Below are 19,262 nucleotides of genomic sequence, written 5' to 3' on the forward strand. Positions count from 1 at the left end.
AGGAGGATGGATGTGCTGGAAATGAGATGTTTGAGGACAATGTGTGGTGTGAGGTGGTTTGATCGAGTAAGTAACGTAAGGGTAAGAGAGATGTGTGGAAATAAAAAGAGCGTGGTTGAGAGAGCAGAAGAGGGTGTTTTGAAATGGTTTGGGCACATGGAGAGAATGAGTGAGGAAAGATTGACCAAGAGGATATATGTGTTGGAGGTGGAGGGAACGAGAAGTGGGAGACCAAATTGGAGGTGGAAAGATGGAGTGAAAAAGATTTTGTGTGATCGGGGCCTGAACATGCAGGAGGGTGAAAGGAGGGCAAGGAATAGAGTGAATTGGATCGATGTGGTATACCGGGGTTGACGTGCTGGCAGTGTATTGAATCAGGGCATGTGAAGCGTCTGGGGTAAACCATGGAAAGCTGTGTAGGTATGTATATTTGCGTGTGTGGACGTATGTATATACATGTGTATGGGGGTGGGTTGGGCCATTTCTTTCATCTGTTTCCTTGTGCTACCTCGCAAACTCGGGAGACAGCGACAAAGCAAAAAAAAAGAATACATATATGTATATATATATATGTATGTCTGTGTTTGGATGGCAGCAGGTTTGGATGGTATTGCAGTGGAATTTATTAAAAAAGGGGTTGACTGTATTATTGACTGGTTGGTAAGGTTATTTAATGTATGTATGACTCATGGTGAGGTGCCTGAGGATTGGCGGAATGCGTGCATAGTGCCATTGTACAAAGGCAAAGGGGATAAGAGTGAGTGCTCAAATTACAGAGGTATAAGTTTGTTGAGTATTCCTGGTAAATTATATGGGAGGGTATTGATTGAGAGGGTGAAGGCATGTACAGAGCATCAGATTGGGGAATAGCAGTGTGGTTTGAGAAGTGGTAGAGGATGTGTGGATCAGGTGTTTGCTTTGAAGAATGTTTGTGAGAAATACTTAGAAAAGCAAATGGATTTGTATGTAGCATTTATGGATCTGGAGAAGGCATATGATAGAGTTGATAGAGATGCTCTGTGGAAGATATTAAGAATATATGGTGTGGGAGGCAAGTTGTTAGAAGCAGTGAAAAGTTTTTATCGAGGATGTAAGGCATGTGTACGTGTAGGAAGAGAGGAAAGTGATTGGTTCTCAGTGAATGTAGGTTTGCGGCAGGGGTGTGTGATGTCTCCATGGTTGTTTAATTTGTTTATGGATGGGGTTGTTAGGGAGGTGAATGCAAGAGTTTTGGAAAGGGGCAAGTATGAAGTCTGTTGGGGATGAGAGAGCTTGGGAAGTGAGTCAGTTGTAGTTCGCTGATGATACATTGCTGGTGGCTGATTCATGTGAGAAACTGCAGAAGCTGGTGACTGAGTTTGGTAAAGTGTGTGAAAGAAGAAAGTTAAGAGTAAATGTGAATAAGAGCAAGGTTATTAGGTACAGTAGGGTTGAGGGTCAAGTCAATTGGGAGGTAAGTTTGAATGGAGAAAAACTGGAGGAAGTAAAGTGTTTTAGATATCTGGTAGTGGATCTGGCAGCGGATGGAACCATGGAAGCGGAAGTGGATCATAGGGTGGGGGAGGGGGCGAAAATTCTGGGAGCCTTGAAGAATGTGTGGAAGTCGAGAACATTATCTCGGAAAGCAAAAATGGGTATGTTTGAAGGAATAGTGGTTCCAACAATGTTGTATGGTTGCGAGGCGTGGGCTATGGATAGAGTTGTGCACAGGAGGATGGATGTGCTGGAAATGAGATGTTTGAGGACAATGTGTGGTATGAGGTGGTTTGATCGAGTAAGTAACGTAAGGGTAAGAGAGATGTGTGGAAATAAAAAGAGCGTGGTTGAGAGAGCAGAGGAGGGTGTTTTGAAGTGGTGTGGGCACATGGAGAGAATGAGTGAGGAAAGATTGACCAAGAGGATATATGTGTCGGAGGTGGAGGGAACGAGGAGAAGTGGGAGACCAAATTGGAGGTGGAAAGATGGAGTGAAAAAGATTTTGTGTGATCGGGGCCTGAACATGCAGGAGGGTGAAAGGAGGGCAAGGAATAGAGTGAATTGGATCGATGTGGTATACCGGGGTTGACGTGCTGTCAGTGGGTTGAATTGGGCATGTGAAGCGTCTGGGGTAAACCATGGAAAGCTGTGTAGGTATGTATATTTGCGTGTGTGGACGTATGTATATACATGTGTATGGGGGTGGTTTGGGCCATTTCTTTCGTCTGTTTCCTTGCGCTGCCTCACAAACTCAGGAGACAGCGACAAAGCAAAAAAAAAAAAAAATAAATCTGTGTATATATATGTGTATATGTTGATATGTATCATATTTGTTTGTATATATAAATGTGTGTAGTGTGGATGGGTCTTTCTTCATCTGTTTCTTGGCACTTCCTTGCTGACACAGGAAATGGTGATCAGCTATTTAAGTAAAATTATAAGTGATTATTATGATTTATCTTAAAAGATTTATCTTTTTCTGCTTTAATCAGCATCAGTCATGGATAATTCTTTTGTTAGGCCAAAACTGTAAAATTACTGGCTTCAGCAATCAAATGCTTTGTTGTCAAGGTTAGATGGGTGCTGGCAATACTGCCTCCACTTTGATGTGGAAAGAAGTTGGGGTTCATAAAATTGTTGTCCAAAGACAGTTCATCCTCATAAATTGATTCAGGATTATCATCTGCCTGGTCTTTTTAATGTAGCCAAAAGCTGCTCAGTTTTTTCCAAGAAATCTCACAAATCTGATCTCATTGGCTTAGTTGGAGGACTGCAGACTAAGAGGAGACATTATCATGCAATACTTTCTAAGCCACCAGTCAGGCTCACTGCACAGCCTTTGAAATTGAGGAGTGAAACTCGATGTGTAAATATTTGTATGTATAGAGGCTCCACCCAGCTCATGTAAATATCTGTCTAGTGGCTCTAATGGCTTAAAAAGCTGAATTATATTGTAGTTATCCGTTTTGCTGGCCCAGGGTTATGGTTCAATCCAAAGTGGACCCATGGGTATCAATCATGTTATGATAAGCTTGATGCAAAAGAAGACTCCCTTCATTTGCCGGAATAGCATGGGATTTTAAGATAAATATGAAATAGGTACAGCATATTGAAGAATATTTTGTACAAACCTTTTAGCATGACAGAGGATGAAGTGTTCAATTTGTTTTGTGTAATTGAATCAGAGGAGTACAGTAAAGCATTATCTGCATTGAGTTTATATAATACAGTGTTATTTATTTCATTAAGCTTCTTAAACATCTTTTCTTAAAACACCTTGTATAAAACAGGTATTGATTTTGATATATTTGCAAATGTTTATTATAGTCAAGTTTTTATCAAGAACTGTATCATACTCTTCCCAGACTGCTGTCCACGTTATGTTCGTGTCAATACGCTGAAGACATCCATGGATCGTGTACAAGCCCAGCTGGCCAGTCAAGGATGGATGTTTCTAGAATACGATCCATTACAAGAGACTTATGATGATTTCCTTAATGTCATTCAAGTAAGATTCCTGTGGAAATCACTGAATACATGCTTTGAAATATCAAATACATTTTAAGATGCTATGGAAAATGAAATTCAATTATCCAACACCCTGTACAATTCTCATTTTGTTAAGTTTTGTAAGTTTACCTTATATGATTAACTGTAGTCTTTGGATAAGCTTGTAATAAGTATTTCACATTTTGATAACAGTAAATACTTCACCATTCGATAATTGGAAAGGGAAATGGTTGGCAATTAATGATTTGAGTGATTTTCTTTTCTGGGTTACTTCAGTAGAACAACCAGACATTTATCTTCAAAAGAAAGGAGCAATATAGAAATGATTGTTATAGTGCATTACAGATTGATGCAGTATTATAGTCACCATTCTTCATTTGGCAAAACGATACGAGCAATAGATAGAAGTTGTAGGTAAGAACAGTTAGCAGGAGCAATAGGTAGAAACATTCGGTGAGCACATTAGGCAGGAGCATTAGGTAGAGGTACTCAGTAGGAAGATTAGGTAGGTGCCTATGGGGGGAAAAAAATGCTTGAGATGCCCTGAAGGCTAAGAAGTGGCAGTGGAGCTCTTTAGTTCCGGAGACTCTATTGCTGTGGCCAACTTATGTGAGTTCCAGTTGGGAAAAGGTGTCAGAGATATAGATAGATAGATAGATAGATAGGTATATACGCAGGGTTTGATGGAATAAAAAGAGTGGTTGAGAAAGCAGAAGAGGGTGTGTTTAAATGCTTTGGACATATGGAGAGAATGAGTGAGGAAAGATTGACAAAGAGAATACGTGTCAGAGGTGGATGGAACAAGGAGAGGTGTGAGACCAAATTGGAGGTGGAAGGATGGAGTGAAAAAGATTTTGTGCGATAGCATCCTGAACATACAGGAGGGTGAGAGGCATGCAAGGAATAGAGTGAATTGGACTGATGTGATGTACCAGGGTCAATGTGCTGTCAGTGGACTGAACCAGGGCATGTGAAACGCCTGGGGTAAACCATGGAAAGGTTTGTAGGGCTTGGGTGTGGATAGGGAACTGTGGTTACGGTGCATTACACATGAGAGCTAGAGCCTGAGTATGAACGAATGTGGCCTTTTTTGTATGTTTTCCTGGTGCTACCTCACTGAAGCAGGGGGAGGCGATGCTGTTTCTTGTGGGTTGCGGTCATACCTGGAATGGATGAAGGCAAGCAAGTATGAATGTGTACATGTATATGTGGATATGTATATGTATATGTGTGTGGGTGTTTATGTAGCACCAGGAATGGATGATGGCAAGCAAGCATGAATATGTACATGTGTATATATGTCTGTGTATATGCGTATATGTTATGTATATGTGCATGTATGGGCGTTTAAGTATTATTTATTTTAATTCCTGTTTCCCATGTCAGCGAGGTAGTGCCAGGAAACAGACAAAGAATGGCCCGTCTACTCATATACACACATAAACGCCCATACATGCACATATTAATACATATACCTCGCACACATGAGGGGGAAGGGGGGTTGTTATTTCATTTGTGGCGAGGTGGCGATGGGAATAAATAAAGGCAGACTATGAATTATGTACATGTGTATATATGTATATGTCTGTGTGTGTATATATATGTATACATTGAGATGTATAGGTATGTATATTAGCGTGTATGGACGTGTATGTATATACATGTGTATGTGGGCGGGTTGGGCCATTCTTTCGTCTGTTTCCTTGCGCTACCTTGATAATGTGAGAGACAGCGACAAAGCAAAATAAATAAATAAATAACATATTTACATATACACATATGCATACATACACATACACATACACAGACATACCTATATACAGATGTACATATTCATACTTGCTTGCCTTCATCCATTCTTAGCGCTACCCTGCCCAACAGGAAACAGCATTGCTACCCCCTGCTTCAGCGAGGTAGCGCCAGGAAGACAGACAAAAAGGCCACATTTGTTCGCACTCAGTCTCTAGCTGTCATATGTAATGCACTGAAACCACAGCTCCCCGTCCACATCCACAGACCTTTCCATGGTTTACCCCAGACGTTTCACATGCCCTAGTTCAGTCCATTGACAGCACGTCGACCCTAGTATACAACATTGTTCCAGTTCGCTCTATTCCTTGCACGCCTCTCATCCTCCTGTATGTTGAGGCCCCAATCGCCCAAAATCTTTTTCACTCTGGACTTCCACCTCCAATTTGGTCTCCTGCTTCTCCATGTTCCCTCCATCTCTGAGACACATATCCTCTTTGTCAACCTTTGCTCACTCATTCTCTCCATATGTCCAAACCATTTCAACACACCCTCTTCTGCTCTCTCAACCACATTCTTTTTATTTCCACACATCTCTCTTACCTTACATTATTTATTCCATCTAACCCTTCATATATACCTATCTATCTATCTATCTATCTATCTATCTATCTTATAATTTATTATACTTTGTTGCTGTCTCCCGCATTAGCGAGGTAGCCCAAGGAAACAGACAAAAGAATGGCCTAACCCACCCACATACACATGTATATACATACACGTCCACACACGCACATATACATACCTATACATCTCAACGTATACATATATACACATGTACATAATTCATACTGTCTGCCCTTATTCATTCCTGTCGCCACCCTGCTATACATGAAATAACAACTCCCTCCCCCTGCATGTGCGCGAGGTAGCGCTACAAAAAGACAACAAAGGCCACATTCATTCACACTCAGTGTCTAGCTGTCATGTATAATGCACTGAAACCACAGCTCCCTTTCCACATCCAGGCCCCACAGAACATTCCATGGTTTACCCCAGATGCTTCACATGCCCTGGTTCAATCCATTGACAGCACGTCGACCCGGTATACCACATTGTTCCAATTCACTCTATTCCTTGCACGCCTTTCACCCTCCTGCATGTTCAGGCCCCGATCACTCAAAATCTTTTTCACTCCATCTTTCCACCTCCAATTTAGTCTACACCCACTTCTCATTCCCTCCACCTCTGACACATATAACCTCATGGTCAATCTTTCCTCACTTATTCTTTCCATGTGACCAAACCACTTCAAAACACCCTCTTCTGCTCTCTCAACCACACTCTTTTTATTACCACACATCTCTCTTACCCTTTCATTACTTACTCGATCAAACCACCTCACACCATATATTGTCCTCAACCATCTCATTTCCAGCACATCCACCCTCCTCCTCACAACTCTATCAATAGCCCACACCTTGCAACCATATAACATTGTTGGAACCACTATTCCTTCAAACATACCCATTTTTGCTTTCCAAGATAATGTTCTCGACTTCCACACATTCTTCAACGCTCTTAGAACTTTTGTCCCCTCCCCCACCCTATGATTCACTTCTGCTTCCATAGATCCATCCGCTGCCAAATCCACTCCCAGATATCTAAAACACTTCACTTCCTCCAGTTTTTCTCCATTCAAACTTACCTCCCAATTGACTTGTCCCTCAACCCTACTGTGCCTAATAACCTTGCTCTTATTCACATTTACTCTCAGCTTTCTTCTTTCACACACTTTATAAAACTCAGTCACCAGCTTCTGCAGTTTCTCACATGAATCAGCCACTAGCGCTGTATCATCAGCGAACAACAACTGACTCACTTCCCAAGCTCTCTTATCCACAACAGACTGCATATTTGCCCCTTTTTCCAAAACTCTTGCATTCACCTACCTAACAACCCCATCCATAAACAAATTGAATAACCATGGAGACATCACGCACCCCTGCCGCAAACCAATATTCACTGAGAACCAATCACTTTCCTCTCTTCCTACACGTACACATGCCTTACATCCTCGATAAAAACTTTTCACTGCTTGTAACAACTTGCCTCCCGCACCATATATTCTTAATACCTTCCACAGAGCATCTGTATCAACTCTATCATATGCCTTCTCCAGATCCATAAATGCTACATACAAATCCATTTGCTTTTCTAAGTATTTCTCACATACATTCTTCAAAGCAAACACCTGATCCACACATCCTCTACCACTTCTGAAACCACACTGCTCTTACCCAATCTGATGCTCTGTACATACCTTCACCCTCTCAATCAATCCCCTCCCATATAATTTACCAGGAATACTCAACAAACTTATACTTCTGTAATTTGTGCACTCACTTTTTTCCCCTTTGCCTTTGTACAGTGGCATTATGCAAGCATTCCGCCAATCCTCAGGCACCTCACCATGAGTCATACATACATTAATTAACCTTACCAACCAGTCAACAATACAGTCACCCCCTTTTTTAATAAATTCCACTGCAATACCATCCAAACCTGCTGCCTTGCCCACTTTCATCTTTCGCAAAGCTTTTACTACCTCTTCTTTGTTTACCAAATCATTCTCCCGCAACCTCTCACTTTGCACACCACCTCGACCAAAACACCCTATATCTGCCTCTATCATCAAACACATTTAACAAACCTTCAAAATACTCACTCCATCTCCTTCACACATCACCACTTCTTGTTAGCACCTCCCCATTAGCCCCTTCACTGATGTTGTCAATTGTTCCCTTGTCTTACACACTTTATTTACTTCCTTCCAAAACATCTTTTTATTCTCCTTGAAATTTAGTGATACTCTCTCACCCCAACTCTCATTTGCCCTCTTTTTCACATCTTGCACCTTTCTCTTGACCTCCTGCCTCTTTCTTTTATACATCTCCCTGTCATTTGCAGTATTTCCCTGCAAAAATCATCCAAATGCCTCTCTCTTCTCTTTCACTAATAATCTTACTTCTTCATCCCACCACTCACTACCCTTTCTAATCTACCCACCTCCCACGCTTCTCATGCCACAAGCATCTTTTGCGCAAGCCATCACTGCTTCCCTAAATACATCCCATTCCTCCTCCACTTCCCTTTCGTCCTTTGTTCTCACCTTCTTCCATTCTGTACTCAGTCTTTCCTGGTACTTCCTCACACAAGTCTCCTTCCCAAGCTCACTTACTCTCACCATTCTCTTCACCCCAACACTCTCTTCTTTTCTGAAAACCTCTACAAATCTTCACCTTCACCTCCACAAGATAATGATATATGAGAAATAATTAGAAAATCAGATGGATTTATATGTGGATCTGGAGAAGGCATTTGATAGGGTTGATAGAGATGCTCTGTGGAAGATCTTAAGAATATATGGAATGGGAGGAAAGTTTTTATAAAGTTTGTAAAGCTTGAATCTGAGTAGGAAGAGAGGAGAGTGAATGGTTCCAAGTGAAAGTCAGTCTGCGGCAGGGGTGTGTGATGTCCCCATGCTTGTTTGATTTGTTTAAGGTTGGGTTGGTGAGGGAGGTAAATGTGAAAGACTTGGAAAGAGCAAGTATGCAGTCTTTGTGTGACAAGTGTGCTTGGGAATTGAGTCAGTCCTTGTTTGCTAATGATACAGCACTGGTGGTAGATTCAAGTATGAAGCTTCAGAAGTTGGTGACTGAGTTTGGAAGTGTGTGTGAAAAGAGAAAATTGAGAGTGAATATGAATAAGAGCAAGATTTTATTTTCAGAAGGGTTGATGGATGGGTTAGTTGGGTTTTGAGCTTTTATGGAGAAAAATTGGAGGAAATGAAGAGTTTTAGATTTCTTGGAGTGGACATGGAAGCAAATGGAACCATGGAACCAAAAGTGCCATAGGATTGGGTTGGAGGTGAAGGTTGTGAGAGCTTTGAAGGATGTGTGGGAAGAGAGAACATTATCTGGGAGGGCAAAAATGTGCAGATGCTGGTGGATGTTTTGGAAATGAAGTGTTAAGGACAATATGTGGTGTGAGGTGCTTTGATCGAGTTAGAAATGAATGGGTAAGAGATGTGTGGTAATAAAAAGAATGTGGCTGAGAGCAGAAGAGGGTGTGCTGAAATTGTCTGGACAAACTGGGAGAACGAATGAGGGAAGGTTGATAAAGAGGTTATATGTGTCGGAGGTGGAGGGAACAAGGAGAATAGGGACCAAATTAGGAGATGGAAGGATCAAGTGAAAAAGAATGTAAGCAATCAGTGCCTGAACAGGTAAAAGGGTGAAAGGCATGCATAGGATAGAGTGAATTGGAACAGTGTGTTATAGTGTGGTTGACATGCTGTCAATGGACTGAACCAGGGCATGTGAAACATCTGGAGTAAACCATGGAAAGGTCTGTGTGGCCTGGATGTGGATATCTTTCTTTCTTTTCTTTCATACTTGATCGCCATTTCCCGTGTTAGTGAGGCAGCACCAGGAACAGATGAAGATACGCCACATTCGCTCACATTCATTCTTTAGCTGTCATTTGTCATGCAATGAAACCACAGCTCCCTGTCCACAGCTGAATAAGAAAAGATTCAGTTATATTTCTATTGATAATTGAGTAACAGGACTCAACTAAGGAAGCACCTGTCCAGTCAGTACAATGATTATTATTTCTATTAATCCATCAATTATTACCCCGGAGCCTCTCTCGAAGAAAGAGTCTTTATGCTACTCAGGACCTCTTTCAAGAGTCCTGCAGCCCAAGTAGGGAAATGTGGACTTCATTAAAGTTAGAATTTCTTTGATCAGGCTGTACTGTTAGTGATACAGCCTTGTCAAAGATGACTTTTCTTTTGTAGTATAACCTCATGCAGGTTGAGTTTGGTAATGTATAAACAAGGCACTAGAAACCTGTCTTCTCCTTACACAATAGTTATGATTTGTTAAGTCTAGTGAAGAAAAAAAATCCATACCAATCATTCCTATATAAAACAGTACAGTCTTTGAAAGGTAATTTGCAAATGCCAGACTATACAGTTGGATAAGGTAAAGGATGTTTAAGAGCAGTTTTAAAGTGGAAAATTGTTCAGAAATGTGGTAATACTGTGATGCTTGAAGGAATTATAACTATGTTACTGAACAGAAGAAGGCATGCAGGCTGTAAATAGGAAAAATAGAAATTTAGAGGATTATCATGTCTTTTTTTTCTTTTTCTCAGAACATGGATGAGTCAACCTACCTTAGGGATTATCATGTACCTGAGCTGCTGGTATTTCCACCCAACACTACTTTCTGGGATAACATTCTCTATAAGAAGAATGCCATCATATTACAGGATAAGGTGAGACACATCTAAATGATCTTTGCTTATAAGGCCATCATTTTGCAATAGAAGGTGAGACACAAGTATATGATTTATCCCTTATTTTTAAGGGAGTTCAATACAGTAATACCAGAATATATAGGGAATAATATATGGAGAAAAACTGGAGGAAGTGAAGTGTTTTAGATATCTGGGAGTGGATCTGTCAGCGGATGGAACCATGGAAGCGGAAGTGGATCATAGGGTGGGGGAGGGGGCGAAAATTTTGGGAGCCTTGAAAAATGTGTGGAAGTCGAGAACATTATCTCGGAAAGCAAAAATGGGTATGTTTGAAGGAATAGTGGTTCCAACAATGTTGTATGGTTGCGAGGCGTGGGCTATGGATAGAGATGTGCGCAGGAGGATGGATGTGCTGGAAATGAGATGTTTGAGGACAATGTGTGGTGTGAGGTGGTTTGATCGAGTAAGTAACGTAAGGGTAAGAGAGATGTGTGGAAATAAAAAGAGCGTGGTTGGGAGAGCAGAAGAGGGTGTTTTGAAGTGGTTTGGGCACATGGAGAGAATGAGTGAGGAAAGATTGACCAAGAGGATATATGTGTCGGAGGTGGAGGGAACGAGGAGAAGGGGGAGACCAAATTGGAGGTGGAAAGATGGAGTGAAAAAGATTTTGTGTGATCGGGGCCTGAACATGCAGGAGGGTGAAAGGAGGGCAAGGAATAGAGTGAATTGGAGCGATGTGGTATACAGGGGTTGACGTGCTGTCGGTGGATTGAATCAGGGCATGTGAAGCGTCTGGGGTAAACCATGGAAAGCTGTGTAGGTATGTATATTTGCGTGTGTGGACGTGTGTATGTACATGAGTATGGGGGGGGGGTTGGGCCATTTCTTTCGTCTGTTTCCCTGCGCTACCTCGCAAACGCGGGAGACAGCGACAAAGTATAAAAAAAAAAAAAAAAAAAAAAGTTTTATTGTGTGATGTCTTTGGTCTTCTGTAGATATGAGAAGTCGGTGTATCCTCCCAAACTCAGATGTATTGTCAGGATTGGCACTTGTTCCTTACTTAAGGAGAAAACCCTGTCTTCCTGAACCTGGAATATTTGATCCAGGCAAAGGATGTATTCTAGATTTTGGGAGAAAAATCATGTACCACAAATTGCACCTCTTGGGCGAAATCTCTGCAATCTAGAATGGTATCTGTTTTTCTCCTGTAACCCAGACAGATCCCAGACACTGAAGGGTTTTCAAAATTTTCAAGTTCTGGAGGGTCAGGCATTTACTATCTATTTTTGGAGGGATATATTGAATAGAAGTTACTTGAGTGTTTACTCAAGATATTTTGCCAGAAAATTGTTTTAATGGCATATGGAGTTCACCAGTCTTGGAGACTTTTACTGTGGCCAACCGCCATGAGGGAGTTCACAAAGGGAATGGGTGTGAGAGGTATAGATAGACTGGAGTCTTTTTTTTTTTTTTTTTTTTTTTTTTTTTTTTTTTTTTTTTATTACTTTGTCGCTGTCTCCCGTGTTTGCGAGGTAGCGCAAGGAAACAGACGAAAGAAATGGCCCACCCCCCCCCCCCCATACACATGTATATACATACATCCACACACGCAAATATACATACCTACACAGCTTTCCATGGTTTACCCCAGACGCTTCACATGCCTTGATTCAATCCACTGACAGCACGTCAACCCCGGTATACCACATCGCTCCAATTCACTCTATTCCTTGCCCTCCTTTCACCCTCCTGCATGTTCAGGCCCCGATCACACAAAATCTTTTTCACTCCATCTTTCCACCTCCAATTTGGTCTCCCTCTTCTCCTCGTTCCCTCCACCTCCGACACATATATCCTCTTGGTCAATCTTTCCTCACTCATTCTCTCCATGTGCCCAAACCACTTCAAAACACCCTCTTCTGCTCTCTCAACCACGCTCTTTTTATTTCCACACATTTCTCTTACCCTTATGTTACTCACTCGATCAAACCACCTCACACCACACATTGTCCTCAAACATCTCATTTCCAGCACATCCATCCTCCTGCGCACAACTCTATCCATAGCCCACGCCTCGCAACCATACAACATTGTTGGAACCACTATGTGTTCCATTTCTATAACTATATTGTAAGTTTTAAATGACACTCTTGTCTTTTTTTTTTTTTTTTTTTTTCGTTCCATAATCACCATTTCCAGCATTAGCAAGGTAGCGCCAGAAACAGATGAAGATAGGCCACATCTGCCCACATCCATTCTCTAGCTGTCATGTGTAATGCACTGAAGCCATAGCTCCCTGTGCACAATCAGACCCCGCAGACCTTTCCATAGTTTACCCTGGATGCTTCACATGCCTTGGCACATTTCATTGACAGTACGTTGACACAGTAAACTACATCATTCCAAAATTCACCATATCCTGTGCATGTCTGTCACACTCCTGCATGTTCAGGCCCTATTAGTTCAAAATCTTTTTCACTCCATCCATCCATCCATCTCCAGTTTGGTCTCCCCGTTCTCCTTGTTCCCTCTACTGCTGACACATATACCCTCTTTGTCAACCTTCCCTCTCCATATGACCACACCATTTCAGCACACCCTCCTCAGCTCTCTCAACCATACTCTTTTTATTTTCACACATCTTTCATATCCATTCATTTTCTCGATCAAACCACATATTGTCCTCAAACTTTTTAATTCCAACACATTCACCCTCCTCCGCACAGCCATATCTATAGCCACTGCCTTGCATCCATATGATATCGTTGTGACCATTATACTTTCAAACGTAAAAATTTTTGCCCTCCCAGATAAAGTTATCTCTTTACATACATTCTTCAGTGCTTCAGAACCTTTGTCCCTTCCCTGTCCTGTGACTCACTACCACTTCTGTAGTTCTTTTCTCTGCCATGTCCACACCCAGATATTCAAAACACTTCACTTTTTTCAGTTTTCTTCATTCAAACTTACACCACAAGTAACTTGTCCCTGCTGAACCTAATCCCTCCCCCCCAAAAAAAAATCCCAAACAAGAATCCACATCAAGGCTGGGCTTTAATTGAAATAGAAAAAGAGAAGATAAGGGAAAGAATTTATGAGTTTTGGAGAATGAAAAACCTGTCTTTTGAAATGTGCCAGGTGATAGTTATTGGGAAAGGTAGAGATATCCAAAGCTTCAACGTGTAGGGAAAGAAGCAGGTATCAGAACAATCCACCCTTGAGTTGCTGATGGCCAGACAATAATTATGTGATGCAACAGCTTACCGAGTATTGTGTATTGCATGGTCTAGCTAGTTGTGTGGGTACACAAGCAGCCAGCTCTTGGGAGTAAAATCCAGAGAAATACCTATAGAAGAGGTAAAGTGAACCATGATTGCAGCATAGAACATTTTATAAATCAGACTGCATCTGGCTCAACTCAGCTCATTCTTATTCACTCTCATCTTTTTCCTTTCACACCAACTTCTGTAGTTTCTCAATCAGATCCATCTGCCACCAGTGCTGTAACATCAACAAATAACAACTGACTCACTTCCCAGGCCCTCTTATCCCCCACAGACTGTGTAAGAAAAAAAAAAAAAAATCCCCCCTCCCCTGTCTCTTTCTTTTATATCCTTTACCACACTATCCATAAACAAAGTGAACAACATGGTAACATGACAAACCCCTTCTGCTTACCAACCTTCACTTAAAACCAATCACACTTGTCTCTTCCTACTCATACACAAACCTTACACCTTTGATAGGAACTTCTCACTGTGTGTAGCAGCTTTCCTCCCTCTCCATATATTTTTAAAACCTTTGAGAAAGCATCTCTATCTACCCAATCATATTCCATCTCCAGATCCAATAATGCCTCATCCAAATCCATATGTTTCTCTAAGTATGTATCACATTCGTTCTTTGAAGCAAATACCTGATACACACATCCTCTCTCGCTTGTGAAACCACACTGCTTCTCCCCATTATGATGCTCTATACATGCCTTCACCCTCTCAATAAATACTCTTCCACATTACTTACCAGGTATACTCAACAAACTTATGCCTCTGTAGTTTGAACACTCACATTTATCCCCCTTGCCTTTATTCAGAGGCACTATACATGCATTTTGCAAATCCTCAGGCACCTCACCATGATCCATACATACCTTGAAAATCTTTACCAACCAGTCGACAACACAACCATTCCCTTTCTTAATGAATTCAACAATAATACCATCCATTCCAGCTGCCTTGCTCCATTTCATCTTCCACAAGGCTTTCACCAACTCTTCTCTTTTCACCAAACCACAATTCGACTCCCTCACTTTGTGTACCACTCTAACCAAAACACTCAGCATCTACCTCTGTATCATCAAACACAATTCACATTCCTTCAAAATGCTCACTTCATCATTACCTGTTATCACTTCCCCTTTTTCCCCCTTTCAACAGTGTTCCATTTTGTTCTCTTGTCTTTTGCACATTATTTACCTAACGAAATATCTTTTTATCCTCCCTAAAGTTTTATGATACTTTCTCACCCCAACTCTCATTTGACCTCTTTTTCAACCCCTGCACCTTATTCTTGATCTGCCGGTTTCTCTTGTACATCTCACAATCATTTGCACTCCTTCCTTGTATTGCCCAAATGCCTCTCTTTTCTCTTTCACTAGCAACTTTACTTCTTCATCCCATCACTCACTACTCTTTTTAATCTGCCAACCTTTTGCATAACACATGCATCTCTTGTACATGCCATCATTGCTTTCCTAAAAACCTCCCATTCCCCGCTCTTCATTTGCTCTCACCTTTTGCCTTTCTTCACTCAGTCTCTCTTGGTATTTCTCCACACCGGTCTCCTATCCATGCTCACCTACTCTCACCATATCTTCTCCCCTACATTGTCTCCTCTTTTTGGAAAACCTCTACAAATCTTCACCTTTGCCTCCAGAAGGTAATGACCAGACATCCCATCAGCTGCCCCTCTCAGCACATTTACATCCAAAAGTCTCTCTCTTATGTGTTTATCACTTCTGTAATCTAATAATGCCTGTTGAACATCTGTCCTACTCTTATACATATACTTGTTCATATCTCTTTTTTAAACTAGGTATTCCCAATCACCAGTCTTTTTTCAGCACATAACTCCACAAGCTCTCCATGATTTCTATTCATGACACTGAATATCCCATGCAATTATACCCTCAGCTGCCACACTGTTTACCTTTGCATTTAGATCACCCATCACTAATACCCGGTTTTGATCACCAAAACTGCTGACACACTCATTTAACTGCTCCCAAAACACTTGCCTTTCGTGATCTTTCTTCTCATGGCCAGGTGCATAAGCATCAATAATCACCCATCTCTCACCATCCACTTTCAGTTTTACCCACACTCTATCACACACTCCCATAAATCCTGCTTCAGGAATATTGCTACTCCTTCCTTAGCTCTTTTCCTCTCACCAACCCTTGACTTTACTCTCAAGACATTTTCAAATCATTATTTTCCTTTACCCTTAAACTTCATTTCATTCAAAGGCAGAACATCCAGGTTTCTTTCCTTAGACATACTATTCCTATCTCTCTTCTGTTCTCATTGTGGTTACATCCACACACTTTCAGACACCACAATCTGAGCTTTTAAGGGGAATTAGCACTTTCTGCTTGACTCCTGTTTCCTTTTATAGGAATTGAAATGTAAGGAGGGAGGGTTTCCAGCCCCCCACTGACCGACATGGCACAGACCAAAGAATGCCTGATCACTGACATCTTGGTGAAAGGAAAATAGGGTAAAAAAATTAATGAAGAAAGTAATCATTGCTCCTCAGATGTTTACAGACTTAACCAGTAAAGTTAGAAAGGTGTATTGGCAGAAGAGAAGATGAAAGAAGGGACTTCTACAGCTTTGCTGTTTGAGTGGGGATGCTGGTGTCATAATGGTCAACCTTTATGTGGCTGGCCTTCATGCAGGAACTTTGAGAAGCAGCTGCCAAAAAGAAGTCATGAGTCCAAGCTTATGTAACAGGGATACAATCAAACATCTCGCAAAAGAAGTAGCAAAAATGAAGAGGGGCAGCAACATCACAACAGACAGAGAGGGGTGGTTGGCGAGAGGATATGCCATATATCTGATGCCTATTCCAGGTGGAATTCCTTCAAGGGGGTGACCACAGTAATAATCTCCATAAGCTGGTGAACTCCAGTGCCACTTCTTAGCCTTTAGTGCCTCACCCTTAACAGGCCACTGGTAAAGGGCAACTCTAGTGTAGTGTTTGCGGAGGCTTCTACCTAATGTTCCTACTGACTACTTCTGCTTAATGCTCCTACTTCTATGTAATCTTTCTTTCTACCTAATGTTCCTTCTTAAATATTCCAATCTGCTACTTCTATCTACTGCTACCATTTTGCCAAAGGCGGGGCTAACATATATTGCTCATTGTAGGAAAATCTAGTTAGAAAGAATGAGCAATGTGAATTTAAGTGTTGTCAAGTGTTAAGTATTACAGGGAAAGATTGTATATTAGTGGACAGGATGTGCTTGGAGAATTAATGAGACTGAAGGCTTTTCATTCCTTTTTTGCTAATAGAATTCCATATTGGGGCAGGTAAGACTCCTGTAATTATGAAAAATTTGCCCAAGAGGAATGATTGTGCCACCTAAGCAACATTCTCAGCTCTTGGGAAGCAGATTTTGTAATGGTGATTATGTAGGACTTCCAGGAGAGAATGAAGGAGATGGTTATGCCCAACATGTATATGCAGTTGTAGGAATAATTTGTAGTGTTTTGAAATTGGATAGAGGGAAAAGACATATTTAGAAAAGTACAAGTAGAAATAGTATTTTAACAGTATTGTATTTAACCAGATTTATGGTTCCCCATTCTGAGATTTGATATAAGAGAAAGGTATGTTTAGTATTAGAAAAAGAATGAGTATTGGAATGAGAAGGGGAGGAAAAGTGAGATGTATTTTTTTCTCTCTTTTTTCATATGGAGTCTCCATTCATAGACAAAAGGCCACATCAAAGCTGGGTCTAAATTGATTTATAAAGAAGTTAATGAAGAGGAAATTATTTACATATTTTGGAGGAAGTGAAAAACTTGGTTTTTAAAATGTGCCAGGTCATAGTTACTGGGAAAGACATTTGAGGGGTAGAGAGTTCCAAAGCTTTGGGTTGTTGGGATAGGAACAGTTATCATCAATGTAAAATCATTAGGGTTAGAAGTTGAAGAGACCATTAGGACTGCTGGCATTATGTCCATAAACATACAGCCTCTCCTATTCACGAACAAACTCTTGACAACGCTTAACTCGCACAAATTCTTTGTAACTCCCAATTTTCCTGTTGTGAGCTCTATGTGCTAGCTGTGCCTTTTGACAAAATGGAAGCAGCAATAGATAGAAGTACATAGGAACAGTAGACTGCAGCATTAAGTAAAAACAGTAGATATACTAGTAGTAAGTTGGAACAATAGTGAGACTGGTAGAAATAGTTGGTAGGAACCTCTCAGAATGCTGTGCTAGAGTTGCCTTTGTAATGCGATAAGGATATTGATGCACTGTTCTTGTATTCAGCATTTAACATTCATTCAACCCAAAGAACATAACATTGAACTTGATACTTCCTTTCACTAGATCATGTAATCAGTTATTTGCTCCATTCTTACCTATCAATGATTGTACATATAAGCACCTACAATGTAAATAATTGTAAACTGAATCCTTACCTATTTTATCAGGTCCAAGGCTGCACTACAAAAACAGTCTAATATTTTCATATTTAAATATTGTACTGAAAATAATGGAGGGCTTACTCACACCGTAGTGCACTCTAAATTGACATTCTGATCGACCATTACCAATAAAACCAGGAACACAGCTAGGAGATGCCACTCTAGCAGCCTGTTGACTGAATATGAATATTGAAGAATGATTAGCTCTGGGTATGACCAACTTGGCTGAAACTATCATAATTTTATAATACAACCCTCTGCCTGTGGCCTGTTAAGGATAAGGCACTAAAGGCTAATAAGTGGCACTTTGGAACATTAGGTAGAGATGGTAGGTTGTAGCACTCAATAGGAACTGTGTAGGAGCCACTGAAAGCACTGCACTTGAGTTACCCTCTGCCAGTGGCCTGTTAAATGGTGAGGCACTAAACACTTGAAGAAGTGGCAATAGAGTTCATCAGTGATGGAGATTCTTTTCCCATGGCTGGCCTCTATCTTGAGGGAGTTTCTGAAGGGAACAGACATCAGAGATGTCAGACAAAACCAGTTTTTCTCTGTATTGCTACTTTAAAAGCTTTAGCTTACCCATACACTCCCTACTGAGTTTTACTCATAAGCATCCAGACTCATCCACAATGTTCAGTTATTCACCATGCAAACTATCATTCCATGATCTGTCACTTTCACAAACTACTGTTTAACTTCTTTGTAAAAACTTCACTGAAATGGCCCCCCATTTTATTCAGTTTCTCCTCAGTTTCAGACTTTAAGTAACAATGAACCTCACTGTAATGATATCTTTAATGGACAGAAACAATGCACAACATGCAACCTGTTATACCTAGTTCTCAATATTTGTGTATGTGGCATAAATGATTTTGCTTGTATGCCAAGACCCCATTCCAACCAACTACTTTTGTAAATAAAATTCACTCTGAAAGCAAATTTGAGATAAAAGTGTGGAGTGAAAATAGTTATGG

At 40.8% G+C, this 19,262-nt stretch overlaps 1 protein-coding gene across 2 annotated transcripts in view; it reads left to right on the forward strand.

Moving 5' to 3' along the window:
* Positions 1–19,262, forward strand: part of Nsun5 (Nop2/Sun-like domain containing protein 5) — a 72,190-nt gene that overhangs the window by 27,885 nt on the left and 25,043 nt on the right. For both annotated transcript variants that reach the window (XM_071673263.1, XM_071673265.1), the window contains 2 exons: positions 3,342–3,484; positions 10,459–10,581. In XM_071673263.1, coding sequence (XP_071529364.1) covers positions 3,342–3,484; positions 10,459–10,581 — 266 coding nt within the window. The remainder of the gene's footprint in view (positions 1–3,341; positions 3,485–10,458; positions 10,582–19,262) is intronic.

Source organism: Panulirus ornatus, chromosome 18 (genome assembly GCF_036320965.1).
Source record: "Panulirus ornatus isolate Po-2019 chromosome 18, ASM3632096v1, whole genome shotgun sequence".
Lineage (NCBI taxonomy): Eukaryota > Metazoa > Arthropoda > Malacostraca > Decapoda > Palinuridae > Panulirus > Panulirus ornatus.